At 49.9% G+C, this 17,737-nt stretch overlaps 1 protein-coding gene across 1 annotated transcript; it reads left to right on the forward strand.

Moving 5' to 3' along the window:
* Positions 1-624: 624 nt before the first annotated feature.
* Positions 625-11,946, forward strand: CRYBB1 (crystallin beta B1; the record flags this gene model as incomplete). Its single annotated transcript, XM_080821590.1, has 5 exons — positions 625-792; positions 2,495-2,613; positions 6,430-6,562; positions 9,542-9,684; positions 11,763-11,946. The coding sequence occupies 5 exons, from the start codon at positions 625-627 to the stop codon at positions 11,944-11,946; spliced, it is 747 nt and encodes a 248-aa protein (XP_080677716.1).
* Between the last annotated feature and the right edge of the window lie 5,791 nt (positions 11,947-17,737).

The following is a 17,737-nucleotide window of genomic DNA, read 5'->3' on the forward strand; positions in this document are numbered from 1 at the left end:
CCCTGAACAGGTGTCATCGGAGAATCTCCTACAGGAGATGCTGTGGGGCCAAGTGCTGGGGACCAGGGGGTGGATTCTTCCGAATAAGGAAACAGCAGAGCGATTAATAACCAGGTTGCTGGGTCCATCTGCTTGGGTCAAAACCCGAGTCTTAACTCAGAGCAGCGGTGTGCACTTGGGCGGGTCACTTCCCCTCTCTGAGCTCAGAGGGGACGCCATGGCACTCACTGAGTGACATCAGCCTTCATTCATAGGCATTAACGGGCCTGGTGTACCCTAAAAACTCCCAGAGCAGTCATGTTGTTGTTAATCTGGTGGGGCCGATTGATATCACACCAACAGAGAAACGACGGTGAGCGGTGTGCACTGCTAAGGGACACAAAGGAAGGACATAGCAGGAACAGGGATGGAAGGGAAGGTGTGGCTGGTGGAAGGACTGGCAGGAAGGCATTTCAAGGATGCGTGGTCCCTAGACCACAATTTTAGAAAGAGAAGAGAGAAAATGGGTTCAAAGAAGGCTGCAAACATCTAGTGGCAGGATGTGAGACTGGGGGACAGCTGAGGGTGCCATCCCTGAGTGACCTAGGCCAAAGTTTTCTTTGTAGGGGTTTGCAGGTGGGGACCATGTCTCAGCCTGTGAAGGCCTCTGCTACAGCTGCCGTGAACCCAGGGCCTGATGGGAAGGGGAAGGGCACCCCGGCCACGGGACCTGCCCCGGGCCCCGGCCCCGCCCTGGCCCCAGCCTCTGTGCCAACGACCAAAGCCGGGGACCTGCCTCTTGGCAGCTACAAGGTACACACCCTGGGGTGTAAGGGATGGGCTCCACCCCTGCACGTCCTCCCCCCTGCTCCCCTCTCCCCTTCCCTGCTCTTCCCCTCCCCTTTCCCTCCTCCCTCTCCACTTAGCCACCCAGCCTGCCTGCACCAGCCTGCGCTCAGAGTTTCTCAAAAGCGAGAAACCACCAGCCCTCCCCAGAGGTACTCTAGGAGCAGCAGGTGGCCTCAGACCTTCCTGGAAATTCTTCGAAGCAGAGAGGACTGAAAGAACCTTCCCAGTCCCTGGGGTTGCGGTTGGTCTGGTTTCAGAGCTGGGGTCATTTCACAATGCTGGGTTAGGGACAAGTTCCCACGGGGTCCGCATCTGACCGGCTTTTGTGGTTTCGTTACTTCATTAATCACTCATTTGTATTTAACCTTGACTAATACAACAGTTGCCTGCAAACTCACCCCCACCTCCATTAAAAGCCAGAACCCGGTAAACACCCTCTAACCCTGAAGTCTCCCCCATGAGGCCACACTCCTCTCCCCTACTCAAGGCAACTGCCACTGTCACCTCTCCCCACCATCCACCTGCGTGCATTTTTACGCAGTATTCCTTTGAAAGAAATTCCTTTATTGGCATTTTACGTGTTTTAACTTCTTGAAATACGCTCTATGCAATCATTCTGGTTTTTTATCTTTCCTTTTCACCTACTATGAGATTGCTAATTCTGGGTCACTCGTGTTGGCCTTTGTCTGATACTTCAGAATGGGACCGTCGGGTGGGTTCTAGCTCTGCTATGGGGCACACTGTGGCCAGGATGTCCTTATCTGCATCTCCTGAGGCCCACCCACCAGAATTCCTCTTGGAAGGACAAGTGTAGGAGCAAAGTGCTAGGTCAAGAGTATGTGGAATTTCCCCTCATAGAGCTGGGGAAACTGAGGTCTGGAGAAGGAAGGCACTTGCCTCAGTTGACGTGAGTGGCAACGTTTTCCCAACTTGAGACAATGAGCAGATGAAAACCCAATACAGTGGAGGCTCAGTGAAGCAGGGGATTAGCCCAAGTTCAATGCAGAGGCCCCTAGGTTGAGGCAGGTGGACTGGCGAGTGTTTTCTGAGCCTCAGCTCTACGGCAGATACTAAGGCTGAGGCTGGAAGTGCAGAATTAGATCAATCCCACACCCCGCCCTGAAGGAGCCCTTGGTCTTTGAAGGTTGAATAAAGGGAGGGGGAGAGGGGGTGCATAGAGAGAGACCGGGAAGCAAAGCAGCAGTGACTATTACTTGTGCTAATAATATCAGGCTAAGCACCGTGCAAGAGCACTCAACCAAGCCCACATGGGGCGAGAGCATCAGGGAAGACTTCCTGGAGGAGGTGACATCTGAGCCTAGAGCAGGACAAGGAACATGAACTCCAGGATGGGGATGTATGGTGGAGAGGGCACTCCAGGAAGAAGGAACAGCAGAGGAAGGATGGAAGGAAGGAAGGAAGGAAGGTAGGTAGGTCGATCCTTCAGTCCCTAATGATGGTGCAGACCCTAAGCTCAGAAGTGGAAGGAAGGGAGGACAGGATTGTTTCCCAGAATTTCGCTCATGGCCCACTCTTGTATGATCTGCTTTTATTTATGTAGGTACTTAACAAAGTCTTGGCCTGGAGCCTCTCCAGATGGGAGGTGTACCTCCCCCCCTCACTCTGTACCCCTTCCCCCGGGATGGGGATTTTCTCTCTCCTGCAGCTGGTGGTCTTCGAGCAGGAGAACTTCCAGGGCCGTCGTGTGGAATTCTCTGGGGAGTGCTTGAACCTGGGAGACCGTGGCTTTGACCGAGTGCGCAGCCTCATTGTCACCTCGGGACCGTGAGTGTGGGGCAGGGGAAGATGTTCCCAGTGCCAGGGTAAAATAATAATAAGGAAACACAGCAGCAGCCATTCACTGGGCACCTGCTGCTTGCCCCGCCACTGTGCTAGCCAAGACACATCTATCATTTCCAGTCCTCACTTCAAACCCAGGACAGAGATATTATTCCCCTTCCTATTTTACAGATAAAGAAACTGAGGTTCAGAGAGGGGATTTGGTCAGCATCAGGTTACACTCAGGGAGTCATGATTCTGCGGGAGAAATGCTATCTTTCTATAGGAAACCTGAGTCGCTGAGGGCAGGAGGAGACCAGAGGGCCAAGGACCCACAAGCTATCCCCTCTCCTGGGCATCAAGCAGGGCATCAAGAAATAAAAAGCATCTGTTGAACACCCACAAGGTGCCAGACACTGACCGAGGGCTTTACCTAGATGATCGCTGTGTAAGGCAGGGACTATCCTTATGCCCATTTAACGGTTAGGGAAACAGAGGCTCAGAGGGGTTAAGTCCCTTGGCCAATGATGCAGTGGTAAGTGCCAGAGCCTGGAATCAACTCAGGTCAGTTGTGTCATCCATAGTGCTACTCCACTGCCTGTCCCTGCCTCTCTGGGCTTCTCGGGGCCTTAGGGACCCCCATGTAAAGCAAGAACTCTTGTCCCTTGCACGAAGTGGCTATACCAGCTCCAACCCCTGTGGGCTGAGGTCAGGGCACAGAACAAGACCCATATGGCCCCTTTGCCTCTTGTCTCACCAGCCCCAAAACCCTCAAAGGCTATGCCCAGCCTGTATGCCCAGCAACGTGGGCCTGCAGTACAAAGGGCAGAGATGGGCTTTGAAGTCAGTCGGGCCTGAGTTCTAGTCTCACCGCCCTCAGTCACCTTGTACAGTCTCTGAGCCTCAGTTTCCTCATCTCTGAAATGGGGAGACTAATGGTCCCCACTAACCTCCCCCTTATGCCAAGGCCTGGAGGAGATAAGGCAGCATGGGCCTGGCCCTTTGTGAGTGTCCCAACATTGTTTACCCTCACTGTTCTGTGAGTTCAGCCAAGTCACCCTGGTCCAGGGGTAGGTGGAGGGGCGCCCTTCTGCCTCCTGCGCCTACCCCCACCCCCAGTGTGGTCAATACAATCTGAGCCCCACCCCCAGCCCCAAAGCCCAGCTGGGAACAGAAGCTGCGGATGTGGCCAATTTGGGTTTTCGGGCTTTTTTTGGTGACAGTGACTCAAACCCAGAGTATTTCTCCTCCAGCAAAGAAGCAGCTGGTTTTTGGTGTGTGTTCTGGGGCTGCGCCCTAGAAAAGAGAACAGGGGCTGTGGTCAGTGTCACACAGCCCTGGGTCTGTGTCAGGTCCCTCAGGGCTGTGGGAGAGACTGTAGTAGAAAAAGGAGGGAGAGGGTGAGGTGGGCAGGGGAAGGAGGGGTGAGGGGTGCCCTCAACCCAGGAGTGGGGAGAGGGGCAGGGTGTGAAACTTAGGAGCCTTCACCCTGACCCCTAACAGCATCCCAGAGACCTTAGCTGGTGACGTCACCCCTCTGAGCCTCAGTTTCCACATCCATAATTTAATATCCCTGCCCTACTTCTCTCCTTGCACAGAAGGCTCCAGGGAGCTACAGGAGAGGAGAAAAGATGTTGAAAGAAATATTTACAGTTCCTCATTCTTATAACAGGTCCTCACTGGGTGTTATGACTCTCAGAGTTATGACGGTGGGCGGGGGGGATTGGTGGAGAGGTGGGCAGGGTGGCAAGATCAGTATCTGTCCTTCCATAAATTCGGACCTCCAGACCTCCAGCAGCTGTCCTCCCTTTTTAACCATCAAAGATAGTATTCATTGGGCTTTCTCTGCACTGGACTTGCTCTGTGCATTCCTTTTTAGACCTTCATAACCTCCTGACAAGGTACATGTCATCTTTCCTCCCGTCTCCTGAGACTTACTGAGCTGGGGTAGCTTGCCCAAAGTCATGCAGCAAATAAATGATGAGCTGGGATTAGAACTTAGGTCTGTCTGTTTCCAGAGTCCATGCTCTTATCTCCTGACTGGCACCATTTTCCAAGACTTCCTTCCCATCCATCCATCCACCCATCCATCCATCATCCATCTACTTACCATTCATTTATCCATCTGTCTATGCATCCATCCATCCATTCATTTTCCATTTATTCATCCATCTGCTTACTGCTCTCTCTTCTTCCTTCTAGCCATCCATCCATCCACCCAGCCATCTGTCCTTTTACGCATCTATATACCTATCTATCCACCCACCTCTCCTTCCATTCACCTACCCATCCACTCAACCGTTACTCCACCCATCCATCCATCCATCCTCCATCTACTTACCATTCATTTTTCCATCCATCTGTCCATCCATCCTTCCAACCATTCATTTTTCATTTATTCATCCATCTGCCTCCTACTTTCCCTCCTTCCCTCTATCCATCCATCCAGCCACCCAGCCATCTGTCCTTTTACGCATCTATCTACCTACCCACCCAACCCCCTACCTATCCATTCATCTACCCATCCACTCACCCATTACTCCTTCCTTCCTTCCTTCCTTCCTTCCTACCTTCCTTCCTTTTCTTGTCTACTCCAGATCAAGCAGGGCTGAGGCAAATTCCCCTCTATTCTAGGAGCACAACTCCATCTTCAAGTCTGTCGCTCCAGGGTGGGTTGGCTCATTCCTCAGACAAAGGCCTGATGCTCCTGGGACTCACTATGTTTCAGCCCATGGTGGTAGCGCATCCCCCACCTACTTCTGGGTTGAGGAAGATCTCAGGAGATAATACTAATGTCAGTGTTTCTCTTGTCCCCTGAGAACTCCTGAATGCATGTAAAGCAAAGGTTACCTCAAACTTCTCATCAACCTTCCCCAGGACAAGGGGGTCCCTTTGACACAAATTCACTTCCCATCCTTAATGAGGCTGCACTGGGAAAGCCAGGAAAAGCCCCATTTGACTTCAAACTTGTAATCAGTTCTTAGAGGCCTGAACAGCTTCAAATGCAGTCACATTTAATTCGCAGAGGTATGTGAGAGCTGGCTGTTACTACCAGTTCCCTCTAACTGCCCCCATAGCAATTACCACGTGGCTTCCATATTCCAAGCCAGTCCTTATCAAACACAGGATTCAGGCACCTGTATCAACTTTCCCCATACCCCTACATTTCCAGGACTGTAATTTATTTAATGTATTTAATTTTAAGTGACCCTTTTGAACACAGATAAATATATTTTTTAAAGAAGCTTTACATCACTTGCACAAATAGAAAGCCAGCATCCCTTGCAATAAGTAATAGGTATCCACAAAAAATGAACGCAACAAACACACAACCGGGCTATTATACTGTTGCCTGCTTAAGGCTCTGGGCAGGCGGCTCTTCTTGCCTTGTTACAGAAAGAGAGCCTAGCGAGTGTCAAAGGTCCATCAGCATCCAACAGAGACTTTCTCCTAGCTGTAATCAGGTTTAAAATAAAAATGTCTTCTTATGTCTATTTTACTCCAGGTTCTTGGAGTACTTAAATGATGAGAATCCCACAACTGGGGAAACATTTTGCTTACATAATGACACACACTGTCTCATTTAATCCTCGACCAACTCCAAGAAAATAGGCATGTTAGATGAAGAAACCAAGCCTCAGAGAGGCAGACCCCTTTGCCCATAGTCACACAGCCAGTAAGTAACCTAGCCTAGGGTCAAACCCACTGGTCTTGGGGCTGCCTTGCAAGGGTGTGGGGAAGGCTTCCACTGATGATTTCTCTCCTTCTTGCCTTTGCTCCTCCCGGCCCCCCTACCATTCTATCCATCCCTCTTACATCCAGCTGGGTCGCCTTTGAGCAGTCCAGCTTCCGGGGAGAGATGTTTGTCCTGGAGAAAGGCGAGTATCCGCGCTGGGACACGTGGTCAAGCAGCTACCGCAGTGACAGGCTCATGTCCTTCCGGCCTATCAAGATGGTGAGTGGCTCCTGAGCCGGTCCTGGGTGATCAATGGGGAGGGCAGGAGCAGGTGTCAGGTGTGATGGCAGGGCGAGAGAATGTGGGACAAGCAGGAGAAAGGAGGAGGAATGGCAGGCAAGGTGGCATGATGGCCAATGGCGCTGGGCTCTGGTGCTCATCGATTCTTTTTTTTTTTTTTTTTTTTGAAGATTTTATTTATTTATTTGACAGAGAGATAGATCACAAGTAGGCAGAGAGAGAGGGGGAAGCAGGCTCCCTGCCAAGCAGAGAGCCCAAAGCAGGGCTCGATCCCAGGACCCTGGGATCACGACCTGAGCTGAAGGCAGAGGCTTAACCCACTGAGCCACCCAAGCGCCCTGCTCATTGATTCTGAAGTTGTCCCTGAAATCCAGCCCCTGCTAGGAGCCCTGGACAAATGAGAAACGTGAACCCTGCTTTTTCCCCCTTCCCTGCTGCTTTTGAGAGTCCATACCCCAGCAGTCAGAGCTAGAAACTTCAGTGCCTCCCTTGCTTCTGTTTGTGGAATGTTTCTAATTCCTGATTGCACATTAGACCCTCCTAAGAGGTTTTGAAAATCCCAGTGCTTATCCAACACGTCAAACGTGCAGGTTCAAGCTTGTGTGGGAGCTGAGAAGACGGATATTGTAGAAAGACGCCTTGAACTTCATGATGTTAAGACAATATACTGAGTGAGCTCCTTTATATATTTAACTGAGTTAAATGGTGTAATTTAAAGAAGACTCAAAGCCAAGACCAGTGGCTCAGTGGTGTTATCCCTAAGAAATTCAGGGTTTGTTTTTTTTTTCAGAATTGTGCTGATTCTGACTCATGAGCCAGCGTGTCTTCATTCACCAGGGTTGATTTCCAGTGACAACCAACTTTTGCCTCCATGACAGGAATTTCCTTTTTAAAAAAAATATTTTATTTATTCATTTTGAGAGAGGGAGAGAGAGAGAGAGAGAGAACAAGCCAAGAGGAGCAACTGAGGGAGAGGGAGACTCCCCACCAAGCAGGAAGCCAGATTCGGGGCTCAATCCCAGGACTCTGGGATCACGACCCAAGCTGAAGGCAGATACTTAACTGACTGAGCCACCCAGGTGCCCCCACGATAGGAATTTCCATAAAGAACATTCATGAATGTCCATGATGCCAACTGTTTTGGCTTCACCAAACTTATCTTAATGGATTGTTCAACCACAGCATTCGCAATGTATTTCTCAGAATTTGGGACTCAGTTATCAGGCTATAACGAACCCTTTGTAAGAATTTATGGATTCATCTTGGGGTGACTGGGTAGATCAGTCAGTTGAGATCCGACTGTTGATTTCGGCTCAGGTCGTCATCTCAGAGTCGTGAAATCGGGCCCCACATCTGGCTTCATGCTGGGTGTGGAGTTTGCTTAAGACTCTCTCTCTCCCTCTGACCCCCGCACCTCCCCATGCTCGATGCTTGTGCATGCTCTCTCTCTCTAAAAAAAAAAAAAAAAAAAAAAGGAAAAGAAAAAAATTCATAGATTTATCTCTTAGTCAATGGTCCTTAAAAGGCAATATCTGTCAGCAAATCTTGTTTGGAGGACTGGCCAGTCAGGGCATTTTCAGAAGCCTCCAGAGCTTTACTGTCCAATACCGTAGGCAGTAGCCATATGGGACTGTTGAATGCTTAAACCGTAACTAGTCTGAGTAGAGATGTGCACTTAGATGTGCTATAGAAAGCCAGGATTTGAATACACAGTAAAAAATAAGTAAGAATATAACTAGCTGGTTAATGTTGCTATATTGGTTGCATATTGAAATTATAATAGGTTGGACATATTCGCTTACATAAAATATGTTATTAGGAAAAAACAAATCCGAGTGCCTGGGCCCCACCCCAGACCAGTTAAGTCCGAATGTCTGGAGCTGGATCCCAGGCACTGATATCCTTTTCATGCCCAGCAAGCAGTCTCTGCGTAGCCAGGGCTGAGAGCACCAGCTCACTCTCTCCTCTCCATCCCAGCCATGTCCTGCTGTGGGCCACCGTTATCTATCTCTTCCCTGGGCAGCTCCAGCTCCCTCCCTACTGGGTTTCCTGACTCCTTCCTTCCCAGCACTGGCTCCTGGGAAATTAGGCGGATGTCTCACCTGACCCTCTTCCATTTATAGTCACGCATTCAAACCACTATGGGTTGAGCTCTTCCTGCCAGACTCTATTGCACACTCTGGGTGCATGACTCTCCACGGGACAGGCAAAGCACCCGCCCTCCCGGGAGGCGGCTACTGAAAACCTAATCACAGAAATCAATCTATAAGCACAAAGCATGTGGCCCGTGCTGCACAGGGGCCATGTCAAGTGCTGGAAAAGCAGGAAAGGAGAGTGGGGCTCTGATGGGGGTGGGAGGTGGGGGTGGAAGCAGTCCAGGGAAGCCAGCCCTGGGAGAATGAGAATGGAGTCAGCCACAGGAAGCCTAGAAGGCTTCTCCACTGCAAAGTGAGTTCCATTGTCCCTGGAGCATGGATGAACCAGGTGTAGAGGAACAGAAAAAGACCTGCTGTGACTGTGGCCCAGGGACCGCAGGGGAGAAGGTTGCAAGAGGGGAGGGGAGGAATGAAATGCTTCTCTGAAAGGTTCTGCCTCTTACTGGCTATGTGACATCGATCAAAAATCTTGACCTCTCTGAGTCTCTGCCTCTCTGGCCATAGTGATACCAATAATGCATAAATGGTTTGGTAGCACTTGGCGTATGCCAGGCATTGTGCTAAGGGTGATGTATGGATTACTTTGATTAATCCTCATGACAATGCCATAGAATCGAGGCTGCTATTCCCTTTCCCCAGATGAGAAGGGCCCTTCCAGGCTGGACAGTGGCAATCCTGGGCAAGTCCCATGGGGGCCCGAGCGGACTCAGCTCTCTCTCTCTCCACATCCATGAGGCCTTTCAAAGTTACTTCTCTGCCCCATTCATTCTTCATGTGCCTGACCCAGTCTCTCCTTCTCTAGGACTCCCAGGAGCACAAGATCTGCCTGTTTGAAGGTGCCAACTTCAAGGGCAACACCATGGAGATCCAGGAGGACGACGTGCCCAGTCTCTGGGTCTATGGCTTCTGTGACCGCGTGGGCAGCGTGAAGGTCTCCAGTGGAACGTAAGCACCCCTCCAGCCAGGCCCTTGGCTTCTGCGGCAAGCCCAGACAGACTCAAAGGCCGTTCTCCTTATAGGATATAACATCGGGTGCATAGGAAAAGGCCACATGGCTGTTCCCAAATTCTCCCAGGGCTGGTGCCTGGGATTCCACCCACAGAACTTTCTTCCTCTGGAGAGTGGATTTGTACTTTGACGAATTACATGCCAATGGAAAAAAAAAACCCCGGCAACTGGTTCTAAAAAGATGGAAGGTGGAGAGAATAAACACTTCTAGACCCAGTTTGGGGTTGGAGAAAAAGGTGATACAGGCAGACTGGATACAGGTCAATGAGTCTATATGTGTTCAGGAAAAGACCATACTCAGGGAAATCCAGAGCCTCTGGGGAAATGAGCAGAGTGATTTCTTTCTTTCTTTCTTTCTTTCTTTCTTTCTTTCTTTCTTTCTTTTTAAAGATTTTATTTATTTGTTTGACAGAGATCACAAGTAGGCAGAGAGGCAGGCAGAGAGAGAGGAGGAAGCAGGCTCTCTGTGGAACAGAGATGCAGGGCTTGATCCCAGGACCCTGAGATCATGACCCGAGCCGAAGGCAGAGGCTTTAACCCACTGAGCCACCCAGGCACCCCGAGCAGAGTGATTTCTGAGAGATGAGATTGTGAATGCAGGGGCGCTGACCAATCACCGAGGTCCTGTGAGACCTGGGTGAGCCCTGTGCCTCAGATTTCCCATCTGCACAATGGGCACGTCAGACTCCGTGATCTAAAAGCGTCCTTTGTCCAAACTCTTCAGATTCGAAGCTTTCAAAACAGAGCCCTGAGACCTTGCTTCTTTGAGAACACAGAGGAGGACTAGATGCCCCGAGGTGGTCCTGTACCTCTGATAAACCGTGCCAGACACTCCTGGTCTCCTGCAGTCAAATATAGGGCTTCTGTCTCTCACCCAGACTCTGAGTTCCTGTAACAGCATCAGGCGCTGGCTTTTTGCTTGGCCTTTCTTCTTCCCTGAAGCCCGCACGAAATTTGCTAAGCATGGCCTGTGAGCCCAGCAACGTACCAGGACCCTGGGGGAGGCAGGAATGAATAAGGCTCAATTCCTGCCTTCAGGCAGCTCACTCAGCTCAGCAGGGAGGCCCACATATCCCCATGAGATTATGTCCGGCAACACTGGGTCAGAGGTGGTCCAAACAGCAGGTCAGAGGAGGACGGGAGGTTTCTGGGACCTGGATGTGCCGGCTGGAGTGGAGGGCAGGTCAGAGGTTTATCCGAGGGGGCTAGAACTTAAAGCCCACTTTGAAAGATGGGCAGGTGGTGTGTGGGAAAGGCCTGGACAGACCCTCCCAGCACAGGCAATGACAGAAGTCAGAAATGAATCATTCATGATAACTATGCACCAAGCACTGTGCTAATTCATTCTCAGTGAATAGCTAGGGAAACTTTGTAACAAACCGATGCTACAGGTGTATTAGCATCATTTCACAGACAGCAAGCTGGAGTTCTGATAAGCCCTCCACTTTGATTCTCGCAGCTAGCAAGAGGCAGAGCTAGGATCTGAACGGAGGTATTGCTGATACCAGAATGTGTGTTCCTGACCACTACTTATAAATTCACTTACATACAAAGGAAGCCATTATTTGAAAGGAGGCTCCTCGTCCTCCTCTGCCTTATGGCTAACCGATCCCCAAAGCCTATCCTCATCCCTCCCATCCTTTTCTGTAAACCCCGGTTTACACCGCCAGTGAGATGCACATTGATCTCCCTACCCTGCGCGCACACACGCACACACCCCGTATAATTAGTAAGCGCTTCTGGTACATTTTCCCGTTTCTGCCCCGTAATAAACTAGCCCTAGTGACCACTCCCACTTTCTAGAAGGGGAAACCAACGTCTTTTAGAGAGGTCTGTAGGAAGCCCCAGGAAGGGACAAAGCCAGGACAGAGGAGCTGCGCCCTCTTCCCGTGACCTGAGCCCAGAAAGGATGGAAAGAGGATTGCTGGTGGAAAACTGACCCGTCCGCGCTGGGGTCCGGGTGCCGGGCAGGGAGTCTGGCCATCTCCACCCTGTCCTTCTTGCTTCCCTCCCAGCTGGGTCGGCTATCAATATCCCGGCTACCGTGGGTACCAGTACCTCCTGGAGCCCGGCGACTTCCGGCACTGGAACGAGTGGGGGGCCTTCCAGCCGCAGATGCAGGCTGTGAGGCGCCTGCGCGACAGGCAGTGGCACCGTGAGGGCTGCTTCCCGGTCCTGGCCGCCGAGCCCCCCAAGTAAATCCATACCTTGCTCTTCTCCCTTACCCGCCCCTCCCTCAGACTCAGTTTCCCCATCTTTCCCGTGCAAATAAAAGTTCCTAAAGCCAAAATGTCTCTTGGATCTGTGCATAGATGTGAGTTTTGGGGCCCCCCATCATTGCCGACTTGTGACTTCCTCGGTCTTTTCTTTTCTTTTAAGATTGATCCATTTATTTTAGAGAGAGAGCGTGTAAGAATACGTACGCAGGGAAAGGGGCAGACGGAGAGGGAGAGAATTCCAAGCTGGCTTCCCACTGAGTGGGGAGCCCAACACAGGGATCGATCCCAGGACCCTGAGATCATGACCTGAGCCGAGGGCAGCTGCTTAACCGACTGAGCCACCCAGGTGCCCCATCCTCAGTGTTAATAATTATGTATGCTAGTAATAAAAACAGCAAGCACTGCAAAGTTCTTTCCTTTTTTTTTTTTTTTAATTTATTTCACACACAAAGTGAGATCACAAGTAGGCAGAGAGGCAGGCAGAGAGAGGGGGGGAAGCAGGCTCCCTGCTGAGCAGAAAGCCTGATGCGGGGCTGGATCCCAGGACCCTGAGATCATGACCTGAGCTGAAGGCAGAGGCTTTAACCCAATGAGCCACCCAGGCGCCCCATCCTCAGTGTTAATAATTATGTATGCTAGTAATAAAAACAGCAAGCACTGCAAAGTTCTTTACACACATTCTCTTAGTGTACCTTTTGGACTACTCTAGGCAGTCAGTATTATAATCATTCCCATTTAACAGGTGAAGAAATTGAGGCTCAGAGAGGGAAAGTGACTTGGTCAGGTCACACAGCCAGTTGAAATTTGAACCTAGGCAGGCTGGCTGCTGAGCCCACGCTCTTAAACAAATCTGTGGTTTCAAACTCTACTCTTTCATGCACACTCATGATTTTTTGCCTTCTCGGCTTAACACCTGTTATATTATTTACTCTCTCTCTCTTGCTCTCTCTCTCTATATATATGTATATATGTATGTATGTATACATGTATTTTTTAATAGACCTCCTGTTTTGTGCTTAGAGGCATTGATTTGTAAATAAAGCTTCATAACACTACAGGAAGCGGAAAATCAGCATCCTACACCATAGATAGAAAGCAACTGTGTAAATACAATTTTAAGAAGGCCAAGTATCGAACAGACACCACCGCCTGCGGAAGGCTCTAAGCCCGTTCCCCGCGTGCTCTTTGATAAAATGGTGATTAGCAAATGTTGGAGAGAGATATGAAAGACACGCTTGCTCCAAACAGATTTTTTCCCCTGATATAATCAAAAAAGATTAAAAAGAGCATTATTTTCTTGTATCTGATGCTGTGTTATTTAATCCTGGGTCCAAGTTCCACTGAGAATCATCTGTCTCACTGTAATTGGAACATGGCCTGCTCTCTGGAAATCTGCACCAGGCTATATTGACTCCTGTATCAACACTTATTATTGATTGATGTTATTAACCTTTAATCCACACAGGAAGGCTGAGGAAGGTGTTATCATGGAGGAGGGGATATTTGAGGGGGCCTTGAGGGATGGGACAGGAACTGGCTTGGTAGAGAAGAGGAAAGATAACATTCCAGGCAGAACAAACAGCAGGGAACTTACTACCCCACATGGCACCTTTGTACAAAAGATAAAAAGATGCCTCTTCCTCAAGACACTTGACTGCCATCTGCCAGAATTTATATGGCTGCCATGTGAATGCGATACCCTTGTGCTGTGCCCAGCTTACACAGCTGTACCTGGCCGGCCTGCAGTGCCACGGGAAAGGCACGGAGGTTGAGAGAGTGTGTGGTGAGGCCAGGCCAAGCTTACTGAAATGGAGAGTACTAGCTTGGTGGTTGCGTGGGCAGAAGCAGGGGAGATGAAGCTGGAAAGAAAGGTGGGGCTTCATGACACCCCACTCTGTGGTTTTGCTGAGCTTCAAAGTTGAGGCACCACCTGACTCAGAAGGTCTTGAACTCTGGGGCATGCAGGCTCCCTCTTCCTCACACTCTCATTCTCTCTGCCTCCACCCTCCAATAAGATCAGTGTCTTGCATTAGAAGACAGGTTCTCCTGTCTTGGACTAGAAGACAGGATCCCCAGGCAGGAAACTGAAGCTACGGGGGTTTGCCCTGACTTACTGTTAGAAGCTGCGAAGTGTTGGGGAAATGGCTTCTGTTTCCTGGGACTTGTTCCGTTCTTTACAAAGGCAGCTCCAATGTCCAACCAGCCCCAAGATTCTGTCTAACCATGGGATTCCATGGTTCCCAAATTCCATGATGCTGTAAGATTCTGCAATTCATCTCTAAGCTTCCCTGATTCTCCGACTCCCAAGTCAAGCTACATAGATTCCCATCCTCAATTCCCAAGGTCTATGGGCACAGCTTTAAAATTCTACTAAGGTGGAATCAAGCCTTCCAGTCACATGGTGCACATGAAACCAACTCCAAGGCCTCATGGACCACAAGATACCTGATTTGATGAGAAAGAGAAAGGGAAAGAGAAACACTCTCTATTCAAATATAACACCACTGCTTTCTGGTCACTTGGAATTTGTATCTCATACTTCTTGGAAGAACTATTTTGGACATAGCAGGTGTTTTGTTTTCTTCTGGGTATCCATCTTGCGAGTCCCATAAAAGGCAAACAGAACAGAAATCCACTGGTTCGGTGAGTGGTAAAATTTACATGTATTCATAATCTAGAGATTGCTCTAACTCAAAGAAAGGTGTCAAAGCCCTCATTTTCTTACGGGTGTTTCTTACAAACAAGGTGAATGTCAGCGGTGCTAAAACATGAGACAAGCACTTGGCAAGACCAACCAGCAACAGCTAGGACAGAAATAACAAAGTAATTATTTTATATTTGATTTGTCATCATATCTATACATTTATTTAGCTTTTTAAAAAAGATTTTATTTATTTATTTGAGAGAGAGAGAGAGTGAGAGAGAGAGCATGAGAGGGGAGAAGGTTAGAGGGAGAAGCAGACTCTCCATGGAGCTGGGAGCCTGATGCGGGGCTCCATCCCAGGACTCCATCCCGGGACTCCAGGAGCCTGAGTACCTGAGTACCTGAGTACCTGAGCCGAAGCCAGTCGCTTAACCAACTGAGCCATCCAGGCACCCCATTCATTTAGCTTTTTAAGAAAGATTTTATTTATTTATTTGAGAGAGAGAGAGCGTGAGTGTGGGGGGGTGTGGAGAAGGGGTAAGAAGGAGGGGAGCAGAGGGAGGGAGAGAAGCAGACTCTCCACTGAACAGGGAGCCCAGCGCGAGACTCGATCCCAGGACTCCAGGATCATGACCTGAGCCAAAGGCAGACGCTGAGCCACCAGGCGCCCCTGTTTGACTTTTGTTAACAAATTTATGAATAAACACATCATGTATCAAAAACAAGAACAAATACAAAGTACAAGCAAGTCCAAGACTGGAACATGGAAATAGGCCAGGAGAGAGAAGGATGTAAGAGTTATGGACCTGTTTTTTCTGCCATGGGTCCTCCTTCAACAAGATGTGAGCTTCTCATCACCAGGAACAGAGTTTCAGAGCTTAAAGATAAGTCACACGTTTCATCTGGAGACTGAAACTCTGAGTTTTTTACTTTCTCAGTCATGCTGATGGGCACCCTGCTGGAGGTAACCCCTGGAGCCAGACTTGGCCCCATGGCTACAGTGCCCACAGCTTTCTGGGGGGCTTCTCTTTGCTGGTTTTGACCCCGCAGGAGCTTTGCCCTAAAGGCTGGCTTCCAAATGCCATGCCAGCTGGGATGGCATCACGTTCCAACATCAGATCGCAGCTCAAGAATCTCAGAGTCACGAGCCTTGGGGGAGACAAGCATCTTGGTTATGGAATGTTCTCTCCCGTCCACCGCAACAGAGGCAAACCACCATGTTCCGGGCAACAGGGTACGGATTCCAAGTCAGCAGTGTGTATGTGTTGTGGTAGGGGGGTGTGCGGGTCGAAGGACCACCCAGAAGAGGTGGCCAGAGCCAGATGCTGAGGGACGCATAGCAACCGAGTTTTGGCAAAGGGATATTGTGCCAGGGTATCCCGAGGAACTTCTAGAGAGGTGAGCATCTCTTTAGAGCCTCGTTGTCATGACGGCCAGGCATCTGGATCAGCTATGTAATATCAGAGTGCTTTCTGAAACTTGGGTACCCACCCAGGAGGGGTGCAGGTCCTTCCAGCCGGAGAAAACAACCTGCCCCTCTATCTTAGCTTCTTCCTGTCCCCTGCAGGATCATTTCCTCCCACCACTGTCCTGAATCGGCATCTCAGCTCTGACATTTACAAGCTGTTGCCTGTGGTCAAGACAAATAACCTACGAAGCCTCTGTTTCCTCGTCTGTAGAATGGGAGTAAGCAGGTTGTTGGGAGGAATAAAGGATCAACTTGAATATAACACATATAAGGACCTTAAAGCACAGCAAGTCCCTGAATCATCATTAGCATCATCTTCTTCAACGTCAGAGCTGGAGTTTTGGAATCACATTTATGCCACATTTATTCTTCCTGCTTCTGACAAATACTGGCTGATGGCCTCCTGAGTGCTGGGGGAAAATGTCGGGGGAGAAGACAGAGAAGGCCCCCACCCGGCTGTTCACAGACTGGAGGAGCAGACAGGATGAGATCCTTCATTTGCTTTCAAAGTCACATCAGATTCCTGGGTGGCATGGGCTAGTGGCCGCCTCATCAGGACCTCCTGGGGGGCACGTAGGCTTCCTCGAGGAGGGGACAGCTAGCTTGAGACTTGCTGAGTCAGAGGGCTGATAGGAGAAGGTCCAACCTGGAAACCTGATCATCCGGTCCCTTTCCTTAGCCCCCAAACCAAGATCTGCTAACTCTGTCTTCCAGATGTTTCTGGAACCTGAACACTCCCTCCATGCCTCTGGCCCCACCCTGGGTTGGCCACCTCCCCTGGAGTACTTCAAGAGCCTCCAAAGCAGCTTCCCTGCTGTCCTGCTCTGTGGATCTTTGCGGAAAGCAAAACTAACCACGTCCTTCCCCAATGGAATACCTTCCTTGTTTCTCCATTGCTACAAGACAAAGTCCTGACTCCTTCCCACAGTCACCTGCAGCATCCAGCCCCTGCAGACCCCTCTGACCTCCTATCTCCCCCTCTCCCCACATCCTCTCCACTGCACTTCTCACAAGTCTGCATCTGAAAGGTGCTTCCTGCTGGGCCTTTGCACCTGCTGGTCTCTGTGACTGGCACACTCTTCGAGGCTTCAGGACTTAGTGTGAACACTCCTGGCCCTTCCTCCCTGGCTCATGTTAAATCCACCCATTTCCTCTTCTCCAATTAGAGGTGCCCACTTTATCGTGAATGCTTGTTGAAGGGTCTGGTTTCCCCCTTGGACGCAGGGGCCTTTGTCTTCCTGTCACGTGCAGAATCCCAGTGCCTGACACAAGGCACTCAGGAGATGCTAGCTAGAATGTTATTAAAGAAATGCTCCCTCTTCAGATGTCTTCCCTTGATCTCCATTTCTACACCCACAAAGGGCCATTAGAAAACACCCAGCAGAGGGGCACCTGGGTGGCATTTGCCCTGGGCTCTGGTCCTGATTTCAAGGTCCTGGGATTGAGCCGGAAGCCCTGAGGCTGGCTCTCTGCTCAGCAGGGTGTCTGTGTTTCCCTCTTCCTCTGCTCCTCCCCCCACTCATGTAAGCTCCCTCTCTCCCTCTCTCTCTTCAATAAACAAATAAAAGCTTTAAAAAAAAAAAAAAAGGAAAACACCCAGCAGAGTTACTATGCAGTTAGTCATACAAAGAAAGCCTCTACTATATGTACAACAAACAC

This window comes from Martes martes, assembly GCF_963455335.1.
Source record: "Martes martes genome assembly, chromosome: 13".
Lineage (NCBI taxonomy): Eukaryota > Metazoa > Chordata > Mammalia > Carnivora > Mustelidae > Martes > Martes martes.